This window comes from Lycium ferocissimum, unplaced genomic scaffold (assembly GCF_029784015.1).
Source record: "Lycium ferocissimum isolate CSIRO_LF1 unplaced genomic scaffold, AGI_CSIRO_Lferr_CH_V1 ctg5432, whole genome shotgun sequence".
In the NCBI taxonomy this organism is placed as follows: Eukaryota; Viridiplantae; Streptophyta; class Magnoliopsida; order Solanales; family Solanaceae; genus Lycium; species Lycium ferocissimum.
This window is the reverse complement of record NW_026725986.1, coordinates 81947-96060: the sequence shown is the minus strand read 5'-3', so window position 1 is coordinate 96060 and position 14114 is coordinate 81947. Positions and strand designations below refer to the sequence as shown.

The following is a 14114-nucleotide window of genomic DNA, read 5'->3' as shown; positions in this document are numbered from 1 at the left end:
ATTTTTCAAATTTCAAGTTGTATTTCAAATTTTTATGGCCAAACACAATTTTTTAAAAAGTGAGAAAAAAAAAACGGAAAAAAGTGAATAATTCTCCTGCCCAAGCGGGTCCTTAATAACTCTAGTCTATAAAAATATTAGTTTCGGGAAGCCCGTGCTGATTCCGGGCCCAAGATCAAGGTAATAAAGTAATCATTAAATTTCGATGTATGTGTCACAGTTTAAATTTCAAAAGTCAAACAAATTTTAATTTTGACAAGAATTGGACATACAATCTTGAAAATTTACATATTTAAAAACTATATAAAAAAAACTATAAATTTCAATACTTGACTATTCAAAATATTTAAAAGATATATGAAAAATAATGATTTTTCTTAATTAATTTTTTTTTTCCCTTTCAAGAAATGCATGTGAGGAAATGATATTCCTTTTTCTTTATCTAATATATTTTCTAAATTTTCGTTATAACTATGATATAGCCCTAAATACATTAGCATTGGCTAAATTTAAATAATTAAATCATGTCTTGGTGCAACGACGTATATATCCAATAATTTTGCTCCTTCTCATTTTTATTTTTCTTTTGCTTTTATGCTTTCTATTGAGCCGAGGGTCTTTCGGAATGTACCGTCCTACCTTGGTAGGAGTCAAATGTCGTACACTCTATCCTCCCCGTACCTCACGTTGTGGGATTTCACTAGGTGGTTGTTGTTGTTGTTGTTGTCATTTTTATTTTCTTTAAGTACCGATTTTGAAATTTATTTTCTATCGACTTATTTTTTATTTTGAAATTTATTTTGTATTGTATAATTATGTTGCATCATTAAACCTTTACATATTCAAAATAATTTTTTTTAATAAAAATTAGATCAAGAGAAATTTAATGGCAATTTTAGAATTACTAAGAAAATATGATCGACGCTCTGCCAGTACCAAATGAGTTCTCCAAAATTATCATTTTTACCAATTTAGATTATCTTTGTGCATAGCCATTTCTATTAGATGACATCATCACGATGCACAACTTTTCAAATATTTTTAAAGGGCTCAAATTATATGTACCATATTGGCTGTGGCAACCCAAGTAAAAAAGAAATAATGTAGGGGCAAAAGATATAGAAAAAAATCATGGTACATACCTCACCTCCAAAAAGTGAGTCTAAGGGGCCATGTATTACAAAAAAATGTTTGAAAATATCTTGATTTATTGAAAACATACTTTGTTAAATGAAGTAATAAATAACAAATATAAGGGCAACTATTTGAAGGAGCAAATTCTTTTTAGTTGGCAAGCTAACTAAATGGTTACAATGTAAATAAGTACTATAAAACTCTTTGGATTGTCTCTTATATATAGTAGTAATATTACTCAATGTGGAGTACACATGTTTATAGAGGGATGTGATGAATAAACTCAATTACCAATTTACCTTTAAAGGCATGTTAATTAAAAGGCGTAGGTCAATGGTATAACAGACAAACAACCCTGAACTCATTTAATGAAATTGGCCCAGGTCCACAGTAGAAATTACATTGAATATAATACAACAACTTTATAGCTGTGTTCGCACACCTTACTGTCATTTCTATAATAGTAGTAAGTAAATGAAAATGGGCCCAGGTCCACTGTACAATTTACATTGAATAGAGTACAACAACTTATAGCTGTGTTCGTACACCCTTTTAAAGGGCTCAAATTATATGTACCATATTAGATGTAGCAACCCAAATAAAAAAGAAATAATGTAGGGGCAAAAATAAGACAGAGAAAAAAATCATGGTACATACCTCACCTCCAAAAAGTTAATATAAGGGGCCATGTATTACCAAAAAAGATTTGAAAATATCTTGATTTATTAAAAACATACTTTGTCAAATGAAGTAATAAATAACAAATATAAGGGAAACTATTTGAAGGAGCAAATTCTTTTTAGTTGGCAATCTAACTAAATGGTTACAATGTAAATAAGTACTACAAAACTCTTTGAATTGTCTCTTATATATAGTAGTAAGCCATGTTAATTAAAAGGCGTAGGTCAATAGTATAACCCTGAACTCATTTAATGAAATGGGCCTAGGTCCACAGTACAATTTACATTAAATATAATACAACAACTTATAGCTGTGTTTGTACACCCTTACTGTCATTTCTATAATAGTAATAGTAGGAAGGCATGTTAATTAAAAGGCGTAGGTCAATGGTATAACAGACAAGCAGCCCTGAACTCATTTAATGAAATGGGCCCAGGTCCACAGTACAATTTACATTAAATATAAGAGTGAATCCCACTTTACCCCCCTAGCATTTAAGGGTTGGGAAACGATACCCCCCTCACATATTGAATGAGAATGATAACCCCCCTATCAAATATTTTCCGGTGAGAATCTTTTGTTTTTTAATAAAGATTTTTTTTCTTTCTAGAATTAAATACAAAAATATATATCTCTTATTATTGTCCCATTCACCTATTCCGCTTAAAATAATGTATAATAGCTACTTGAAAAAATGTCTTAAAAAATATCTTTATTAAAAGGGTGAAAATGATTTTTACCCCCAACTTTGCTTTAAAAATCAAACTTCCCCCCTCAACTTTGAACAATAGACATTCTCCCCCATTTATTCTAGGCAATGACTATTTCATCCTTGTTTTTTTTCAATCCTTCATTTATGTAATACATTTTTATATAATATATAATAATTATTTTTTAATGTAGGTATTTATAGATTCTTATTAAGTTCATTAACATTATAAGTAGAATAATACTTTTATGAATTTATAGCAAAATCTAATGCTATTTTTTATGATTGTTCAATATTGTATGCAAAGTATATATATATGTATGTACATGCATGTGTGTATATTTAAGTTTCACTTCTCTTTATTCTCGTATTGTTTGTATAATAAAATTCATTTACAGTATAAATAAATCATTTTTAAAAATTTACCTCTATTTTTTAATTGTTTTTGCATTACCTGCATATAAATATATTTATAAAGTTATGACGAACCATTTTTCACTTGTATAAATAAATATTAATGTATTTATTATTTTTAATAAAATTAATTTTTTGTTTATTCTGCTAATTTATTTTATTATAAAACATCATTAACTTATATACTCAATTAGTATTTCGACGGCAAGATAATATTTATTTGTTATAATACATACATTAAAAAATTAAAAATATCATGGTTTTAAAGAAGTAAAAAAAAGAAGACAAAAGTTGATAATGTAAAGGGTGAAATAGGCATTTAAAAAAGTCAATTAGGATAAAGGGGGAAGAATGTCTATTGTTCAAAGTTGAGGGAGGAGTTTTATTTTTAAAGCATAGTTGGGGGGAGTAAATGATTTTCACCCTTATTAAAAATAAAAGATTCTCACCAAAAAATATTAAATAGGGGGTTATTGTTCCCATTCAATATGTGAGGGGGGTATAGTTTCCCAACCCTTAAATGTTATCGGGGTAAAGTGGGATTCACTCTAAATATAATACAACAATTTATGGATGTGTTCGTACACCCTTACTGTCATTTTGATAATAGTAATATATACCTGTGTTCATACACCCTTACTGTCATTTCTATAATAGTATAATCATAATAATCTGGGCTACCATGTCAGTTTTTTTTTTTTTTCATCATGTCAGTTTAGTTTCTTTCTTTTCCGCTTGCAATTTATTTCCCTCTGACAACTTTTGTTTGTATTGGTTGAATGATGGAGCGTTTCTAAATAAGTTCTTCATGTTAAGGACCATCACATGTTTGAATAGTATTAACTTTGTGAGATGAACATTTATTATTATTACTAACAATCAAATAACTCTAGTCCATAATAATATGTCTGGGCTACCATTTAAGTTTAGTTTCTTTCTTTTCCACTTGCGATTTATTTCGCACTTGCAAGCTCTTCATGTTAAGGTCCATCACATGTTTGAATAGTATTAACTTTGTGAGATGAGCATTTATTACTAACAATTTAATAACTTTAGTCTATAATAATATCTGGGTTACCATGTAAATTTAGTTTCTTTCTTTTCCACTTGCAATTTATTTCCCACTTGCAAGTTAGTCATGTTAAGGTCCATTACATGTTTGAATAGTATTAACTTTGTGAGATGAACATCTGTTACTAACAATTTAGTAACTCTAGTCTATAAATATATCTGGGCCACCGTGTCAGTTTAGTTTCTTTCTTTTCCGCTTGCAATTTATCTCCCTCTGACAGCTTCTGTTTGTATTGGTTGAATAATGGAGACTCTAAATAAGTTGGCTTAATTTATTGACAATCTATTAATTTTTTTAGTAAGAATTATGACTTATTTCAATTGAGTATCTAAAAACATAATAAAGTATTTTTATTAGACATTCTCAATTTAAATTTAAAAAAATAAATTGTGTGCGTTCTCAAGCGTCTATTACATAATTTGAAAAAAAAAGAAAAGAAACGTCTATTACATAATTAAGTTAACTATTTAAAATATGTGTAAACATGAAGATTTTTTTTTTTGTCAAAAAAGACATAAAATCAAAAAAAGTTTATAAGAAAAATACATAATCAATTGACCTTGTCTGCCAGCTGGGTGCGGTCACGTTAGAACTATTACTCCCTTCGTCTCATATTAGGTGTCCATATTACTAGAAGTATTCGTCCCAAAATAGTTATCCACATTACTAAATCAAGATAGAATAATTAAAATTTTCCTATTTTGTCCTTAACATTAATTGTTTTTAAAGTAACCAATATTGATTATAGTGTGATTTATTGGAGAGAGATAAGGGTAATAGTAAAAATGTGTTTTTATCTATGATTCTTAAAGGACATGTAAAAGAGAATACAATCTTGATTAATTTACTGTTTTTTATTAAAACTCTTCTAGTTAATTGATTTACCAAGATATCTCATTAGACAAATTATTCAATAATGCATTATCACACTCTAATCATGAATTTCAATTGTAAATCACTTACATTAATGATATTTCGGCCACACAACAGATAGTATAATCAGGTGTATCCCGTAGAATTTAACAAGTTCTTCGAATTGTAAACTACGAGGAAAAACAACAACATTTCAACTACTATGTATTAATCTGATCAAAGAAATGTAGCTCCGCTCCCGATTAGGGTGTTCACATGATCATAGTCAACTACTATATGTATTAATTTGGTTGCGCCAATCAGGGGTGAATCTACCCATTAAAAATGGGTCACGTGAACCTTTGGTCATCCGACTAAACTTGGTATATTATGTGTATAATCCTTAAAATATATCTAATATTAACTGAAGGAACACATACTCAAGTTGGACTGAGTGGAGCACTGGTTAAGTGCTGGTTTAATCCCTTAATGATTTAGGATCGAACCCTAGTAAATGCACTTCTGTGTATTTTTATTTTATTTTTTTAAAATAATAAAAATTCTAAGCAGTTTTAATGTTTTTTATATCCTATCTTAAAAGCATTGGAATTCACCCTCTTGAAATCCTGGATTCGCCTCTGGCGCCAACTAGGTGGTGTTGACTTCGAAATTTAGGAACAAATTATTTTAGTTGCATGTAAAGTTCTGGTATTGAACGAGTCAAAGAAAGAAAAGTCTCTGGTTCTCCTCGTCCTAATTCAGGACAACGCAAGAGGTATAAATAGGCCAGTACTTTTGCATTTCTTATTCTATGCCTTGCATAAGAAATTAATTATTACATTTCTGTGCTAACTCTTTTTTTCCTTCCTTTCATTCTTTGCTACCTCAAGTTACAGAAATCTACCTTTAAGAAAATTTGGGAAGGCGTTCATTTCAATGTCTATAAACAGTGAAAATTGCTCAGTCTTTTGATCGCCTGCTCGTAGCGCTCTCTCTCTCTCTCCTTGTTGTTGGAATTACATATTCAAGAAAGTTACCTAATTAGAAGAATGGCACATTATATTGAGATTACCCAAATGGATCATCAAGTTCCACTACTTGATCAAACTTCTGTAAATGAAGCTACAGAGTATGAGGTACACTCTTTCTCTCTCACACACATGTACACTCACACACAAAAACAAGCTATATTCCATTTTAATTAGTCGCAAAGATCTCTTGTTTTCTTTTTTACTTTCAGTTAAAACTTACGCTTATTATTATTATTATTATTATTATTATTATTATTATTTTAGCTCTGTTTGTAAAGAGTTTCTCCCGCGCGGGGGGGGGGGGGGTTGCTGATGACTTCAATTTTCCACACCTTACATATAGACACTCCATGGAAGAAACTTCAACAACTAATTAATTTTACCAATCACTTTAATCTTCATCTTTATCACCTTCTCAAGAAAGTCACTACTTTGATTTGGTTAAGCGTTGGAATTTCTTATTAGTTGCAGATCTTGAAAGATTTGGTGGGGAAATGGGTTTTTGTGACAGTAGGAAGGCGAGAGAATATTTTTACCGTGGTTAGAAGGTTTGGGTTAATTAAACAGATCTAGGCCATTTATTTATTTAAGGGACACGTGGAAGAATTTATCGACCCACCGGAGAAAATGGAGGGATCAACTACTGGAGGGGAGATGGATCCGTGATTGTACACCTTAGGCCAGTGCATTTTTAGGTCGGCATAGGACAAGACCAAACCATCTTAGGTGTTCTTGATTTCATTTTATCCTCTATGTGTGCTACTGGTATTTCCTAATCTTGCCAAGTTTTGTTGGACCACAAAATATTAACATCTGCACCTTTACAATATCCATCTTGTGGATGTGTTGAATTTTAACAATCCTAAAATTCACTTCCATACAACATTACTAGTCTTATAATTAACTATTTGATAAAACTTAATTCTTATAATTAACTATTTGATAAAACTTACATTTTAATTTTGGTCTGCATTCTTTTATCACATAACACTATGATAACATTTTCCATTTCACGGTCCGATTTTAAATTATGTATAACGTAGGATCCGAAGCAATCAAAAGGAAACAAAATAATGAGTACTCCATTAAAGAATATGTAATTGCTTGCTTATTGCATAGTGCTTCTAATAAACATTTTAAAATTTCTTTGTTAAATCAATACTACGGAAACAAACTATATTTCTCTCTACCCTATTGTTTTCGAAAAGCTTCACTTATATTTCTTTTTTAACTAGTTTCACCCCCAAATTTTTATAATTTAGCTTGAAACTCTTTATATTGCAAAAGACTGTGACTCTTTTCCATTAATTACAGATGAATGAAGGGAGAAAAATGGATCATATAATCGAGATGAAGGAAACAAATGGTCAAGATCCATCAGGATCGCAAACAAATAAATCTATAAATCAAATCTTTGATGAAAAATTTAAGAAATTAGACAACTCGTCTGTCAAATCCACCACCATATTCAAAGTGTCTGTGAAGCTGCGTGAATCAAATCCAGATGCTTATAAGCCAAAATTGATTTCCATTGGTCCTTACCATAGACACAATCCTGATCTTCGCTCCATCGAAAAGTACAAACTGATGTACCTACAAAGATTTCTCCGAAGGAAAGAGGGGATTGATGTGGAAAGTTGCATCAGAGAATTGGAGGAACTGAAGGATGAAGCACGTAAGTGTTATGATGACATAGAAGACCTTGATAGTGACAGCAGCACTGGTCAATTTTTGCAAATGTTATTACTTGATGGTTGTTTTGTGGTTGAGTTTATTCGAGAGTGTTACGGAGAGATCCCAACTGAAGAAGACCCAATAATCAATGCAGCCTGCATATACTATCAAGTAAGGCGGGACTTGATGTTACTTGAAAATCAGCTTCCTTTCTTTGTACTCACCAAGCTTCATGACATGACAAAGGACGTTGATGAAACAGAGGACGTTGATGAAACATCATTCCCAATAATGGTGAAGCGTACCTTTCTTCCTTTCTTACCGAAGTTTACACCAACATCCTTTCTTAAGACGGAATGTAATGCGGAAAATATCAAACACTTACTTCAATTAGTACACATGTCATGTTACCCTTCAGAGATGAAAACTAGCATAATTAGGAATTCTCGCATGAGAGAAGTAGAAAGGGACAGAGCTTATTGCAGGAAAAGCTTATGCTGGAATCTGTTGCCAAAATTTAGGTCAAAAGAAACACCAATAGATAGGGACCACCACATGCCATGGCACGACATCATGCCAAATGTAACAGAGCTTTGCGAAGCTGGAGTCAGCTTTACAAAGGTTGGAACTATTTATAGACATTTGGACAAAGACAACCTTGAAGATAACACAAGTTTATTTGACATTAAGTTCGAGAATGGGTTGATGAAAATTCCTTGTTTTGAAGTCTCCGATGATACGGAGGCTACGTTGAGAAATCTAATAGCTTATGAGCAACAATCATCTCATGTGAGTCCTAAATATTTCTCTGATTACGCAATTTTCATGGATCGTCTTGTCGACTCAGAAAGAGATGTGAGTTTGCTTCGTCAAAAAGGAATCATTAGAAACATAATAGGAGAGGACAAAGAAGTGGCTATGCTCTTTAACAAAATAGGGAAAGGGATCAGTATTTCACATGACTTCTATTATAAAGAAGATTGCAAAAAAATAGTTCAACATTGTGAAAAACCATGGAACCGAATGAAGGCAAATTTGAGGAGCAATTATTTTCATAGTCCTTGGGCAGGAGTTTCAACAGTGGCAGCCATCATACTCCTCTTACTCACAGCTACACAGACAGTTCTATCTGTCCTAAGTGTCATTAAGTAGTCACTTCAATTATATGCCATTGTTGATTTGCTTTGTTAGTCCGCCACTACTCCGTTCATGTATATCATTTGTGTTTTTGATGGGATTAATATTGTATCCAAGTTGAATTGGTGGATTATAGATGTGAGTTTGGGGACATAGAATGTGCTCCATCTTTAATTAATGGGATAACATATAATTTCCTTCACCCCCCCCCCCCCCCCCCCCCCCCCAACTTGTCCATAAGAACACCAAAATTTTGTGAGGGTCCTATGATCTACATGTACTTGCTTGAAGTAATATAATGTGGCATAAAGCGTGCATTTACGCAACCCAACGCGAAGGAACAAATCATCTCCATTTTGACTCCATATCCATCCATCCATCTTCTTTATTTTCTTCCTCCACCCTACTAATAGCCATTGAATGCAAAAATTAGGCTTTCTCACGCAGATTTCTCCGTCTCACATCTTACATTCCATCTCTAGAATGCAAAAAAAACGCTTTCATATTTCCACAATTAAACCCACCAAAACCTTTTGAAAAGTGATGCTAAATGGTGATAACGAACAATAAACTGTTTTGATGGGATAACCCATCTTTCATATTATAATTTAAGATGATTATCAACATAGAACCTTAATAAAAACCACTATAAGCAAGTCAGTACAGGGGGTCACAGGACCCTGCAAAGTTTTAAGTGTTCTTCCCAAAAAAACCAAACAAGTCTAGGAGGAAATACGTGATGTCCCTTAAATAATCGAAGCTTTTGTTTTTTGCAGGTCTTTGTGTAGAGGGCATAGAATGTGCTCAACCTGATAGCATAGATGTTTTTATTTTTAGTAGGACAAACTAACAGCCCAAATAAAGGGTATAAACTTATAATTAAGAAGGAAATATGATAGGCCAAAAAATTGACGGCTGCTAGAAATGGTCTGTGATCTAAATTATTGTCTATGTAACACAAGAATTAACTTGAAATCTTCCATATGCTTCAACTAAGTTATTCAGTTACTAAGGTAAGTGTGCCATAATGAATACTTTAGCAACTAAGGTGTTCAGTCACTCTTAACCACCAAAATTGAAAAGTTTTTAACCACTGATGCTTAGTGAACTAGTAATAAAGAATCACTAAGGCTAGGCTTCTGCTGAAGTCATAATTTTACTTAGAACTTTGCTGCTTCATCCTAGTATGTTCTATTGCATATTACTCGCTCAGCTCACTCTTGTTTATCTGTAATGACTTTAGGTCATGGGAAATGATTGCGGATACTAAAAAGGAACAATAAAAGGTCGAGGACCCAGAAGCCTGTTGCGGTGCAGACAGCAGCTGGCCATTTGGATATTTTTGGGGGTTAAAGTTCGACCACTTCAAACATTCCAACTGAACTTCTACCAAAACATTTACCACAACTTTATAGCAGCTATTCGATGTTCAACACCTCTATTTGGCACTGGAGCATGAAATAACAACTAATGAACTTCAAATATTTATCTGTTAGTTGAACATGAAAAAACAACTCAAGATATTGTATCTATGAATGTGCTTTCGCTAGATCACTCGGGATTAATACAAGTCAAATCTTTCACATCACAACAACCTTACGAGTTATGAACTGGAGATCAGAGCAGCAAGGTTTTGGCTTGACAAAGGTCTGAGTCTGCAGGGTGCTATCCATTGCAACTCTTAATCATCTTCCCTTTCAGGTGGGAGACCACAAGGCAACAGCATTTTCTGCACAAGCACAATTAGATACCGAATTGTCAGTAATCGTAGAAGACCAAAATTAAGGATGCATACTCGCAAATATCATATATACATCAAATATATAGAGATACATCACTTTTGTTTGTTCTATGTTATAACATGGCAAATTGGCAAGTTGGGAAGGTCACGAACATATTTGAACATTCTGTCTTCTAATTGGACCAGCTAAGACTTTCATCAACACTGAAATATTCAGGAATGGTTTCAAGTAGCAGGTTTACTTAGAAAATGAACAAACTAGCTATAGTTAGAGCTAAGTCACTCAAGTCTAGCAAGCATATAGTAAAACAATAAAGAATACTTCCAAAAGGTAGCAAAGCTCATGAGAGCAGTAATTCCAGGATAAACCCACAAACCATAGGTATACATGTTCCATCCCTCACTAATGACTACAAATATCATGAAACCTCATCTTTACATTTTCTAAACCCGGCGAATTAGTATAATCTCCCACATTTACCAACCAAAAGCTCCCCAGAAACTGCATGTCCATTCCAACTTTATGGTTTAGCATCTACTCCAATTTTGTGTTAGTTCAGATCCTTGCTAATTTCTTTTGAAGCCCCAACTCAAAACCTGATAATAACTTTGGTCTAACATCACAAAATCCCTGTTTATAAACACCCACCCCAACCCATGGAAAAATAATTATAAATAGGAAAACCGATTCCTACACACACAAAGACAGAAAGATCGACAATTCTCCCTCCATTCTTCTTACATTCTCAATTACAAGATAGCTTAGCATTCTTTAATGGAAAGCACTAATCAGATTTCTGCCAAAGAATGCATTCATCAGTTTGATATTCAGTTTGCAACAAGTAAAACTTTTTCTTATTGGTGAAATATTTTATTCGGCAAAAAAAGGGCATTAAAGAAGGTGCTACAACTTGTTTTGCAAATAAATCATCTTCTCAACAAAAGACAGTGCTCTTATGCACCCTATATTCTTAACATCAAAGCAGCAACTTCTATTAACTAGTTGGTAAAGGGATGCAGAACTGTACACTAAAAGCACTTAGTTCACTCATTAGGCAAGTCAACATAGAAAAAATGAAAAAACTGTTCATTATGCAAGCCAGCATATTAAGAAATAAGAAATCAATGTAACCACCAGACTGCAAAACAAGATAAGCATTTTCAACAAAGCACAAACCTGCATAAAATTGTAGCGTTCTCTTCCAATTGATTCATTTTCTGCAATGGCAAAATACGCCAACATTGGATAGTGCCCAACATAGGATGCGTAGCTGTCACGCTGAATGTTTACCGCCCACTCACTAACACAAACAAAGAATATCTAAAACATCAGAATCTCCAGAGTCATTAGAACAGTAATTTTTCTTAGATAACCAAAATACACACAAGTTATTTTAGAATAATACTCCCTCCATTTCAGTTTATTTGTCTGGTTTTGACTTGACACGGAGTTTAAGAAAGTAAAGAAGATTTTCACTCTTGTGGTCTTAAACTAAATATATGTTGAATGTATCAAAATGCCATTTAATCTTGTGGTCCTAAACATGTCATGTGGAAAGTTGGAATTAAAGAGTTGCCAAAAAAGAAAAAAGCCATTCTTTTTAAACGGACTAAGAGCCTATTCGGATGGGCTTATAATTATGGCTTATAAGCATAAACCATAATCCTAACCTATGGTGTTTGGCTCATTTTTGTTATTTTGACTTAAAAACATATGCTTAAAAGCATTTTTTCAATCTTACCCAAACACTACAAAAGTGCTTAAAAGCATCTAAAATAAGCCAATCCAAACAGAGAGAAAAGGAAAGTAAGACAAACAAATTGAAACGTAGGGAGTATTAAACTCTCAACATAGTCAATCAATGTCAAACAGAGACAGATAAATAATCCACCTACGAAACCATAGCTAGAATAAAAAATATCAACTTCAATAAATTGCAAAAATAGGTAATAGACATATTACATAAACAAACCCTCAAACTTGGCCAGCTGGCAAGTATGCACTCCAACTTTAGGTGTGCACAAGTAGGCACCTCAACTTGTATAAAGTTGAATACGTAAACACAAATGTTGACGTGGCACTGACATGGTGTTGATGTGACACATAAATTTGGAGGTGTCTAGATGATCATTTTGTAAGTTGGAGTGTTCAATTGACAAAGTGAAGACAAGTTGAGGTGTCTACTTGTGCACACCCAAAATTGGAGGGCATACTTGCCAGCTGAAGCCAAGTTTGAGGGCTTGGAAACCATAGCTAGAATAAAAAATATCAACTTCAATAAATTGCAAAAATAGGTAATAAGTAACTTACAATCTATCAAGTCAGCATGTCCTGTTCCAACATATTTAGCTTGTAATTGCTCAAGCTGGGAGTTGATATTGAACCTATCACTAGCCTGTGTATCAAAAAGTATAAACATAAACTCATTAAATCGACTGAATATTCGTCGAATTCACAAACAGAAAAATAAAAATATAAAGACATGTATACTGAACATAATAACTAACTTAGTGTGGAAAATGACCAAATTTGAACAGGAAATTAAAACTTATGGTTTTGGCAAATAAAAGTGAGATAATTTAGGGGTTTTAGATTCGATAAGAGGAGATTAAAAAAAAATGGAAATATGAATTTGGATGAGTTTGACAAACCAATTCAAGCAACAAGAGAAAAAAAAAAAAAACATGTATACTAGGAAAAACATAATCCCTATGTTTCAATTTATGTGAAACTATTTTCTTATTAATCCGTGCAAAAAAGAATGATCCCTTTTTATATTTGAAAATAATTTATCTTTATGCAATGAATTATAGCCACACAAAATATATACAACTCATTTAATACCAAATGTTTAAAAGTCCTTTCTTCTTTCTTAAACTCCGTATCCAATTAAATGAGTTCACGTAAATTGAAACAGAGGGAGTATTAGGTTTTTGGGTAAAATTTATGGTTTTGTGGTACTGAAAAATAGGGTTTTGAAATTTGAAGCCGAAAGGAGATGATAATTGAAATTGATATTCATATTGATGTTACTCATTGTAATAATTTTGTGAAATTACCTGCATTTTTTTTTTTTTTTTTTTTTTTTTTTTTTTTTTTTTTTTGCACAAGGGGAAGATCAAACGAGATGAGTGGAAAACAGAGAGCTTTTTTGTGAAATTACCTGCGTTTGGTTTATACAAACCACCTTCTCAAATTATCTGTTGTTTTTTTGTTTTACACGTTACTCAAGAAATACTCTCTCCGGATAAAAAAGAGTGTCCACTTAGTCATTTTCGTGTGTTTGACCATAATTTTTGAAATTGTAATTTTTGGTGAAATATAGTAGTAAAAGAGCGAAAAAAGTGAAATTTTTTTGAAAAATAAGTTTTTTGAGTTTTTGGTATTCCAAAATACAACTTCAAGTTATATCATTAAAATTCTCATTCTAATTGAAAATAGATTTGAGAGTTAAATTAAACGTTTAAGAGATAAAAGTGAGATTTTATCCCCAAACATATGAAAAAAAGTGAAAAAATTTTCCAGAATAAAGTGAATAATTCTTATGGCCAAACGGGAGCTTAAAACTTTCTATTTTATCCTTAATGAGATGATTTGTAGCTACACAAATATTTATGACTTATTTTGGACCATAAGTTTCAAAAGTTTTTCTTTCATTCTTAAATTTC

At 32.2% G+C, this 14114-nt stretch overlaps 1 protein-coding gene and 1 long non-coding RNA gene across 2 annotated transcripts; one reads left to right on the top strand and one right to left on the bottom strand.

The window, feature by feature from the left end:
• The first annotated feature begins 5695 nt into the window (after positions 1-5695).
• Positions 5696-8757, top strand: LOC132044899 (UPF0481 protein At3g47200-like). The gene is made up of 2 exons (XM_059435435.1): positions 5696-5998; positions 7208-8757. The coding sequence occupies exons 1-2, from the start codon at positions 5912-5914 to the stop codon at positions 8717-8719; spliced, it is 1599 nt and encodes a 532-aa protein (XP_059291418.1). The 5' UTR covers positions 5696-5911; the 3' UTR covers positions 8720-8757.
• A 1420-nt stretch (positions 8758-10177) lies between these two features.
• On the bottom strand, positions 10178-13148 carry LOC132044900 (uncharacterized). The gene is made up of 3 exons (XR_009412302.1): positions 12757-13148; positions 11623-11742; positions 10178-10433 (listed from the first exon to the last, which is right to left on the bottom strand). It is a non-coding gene; the product is annotated as an uncharacterized LOC132044900 (long non-coding RNA).
• Positions 13149-14114: the final 966 nt, after the last annotated feature.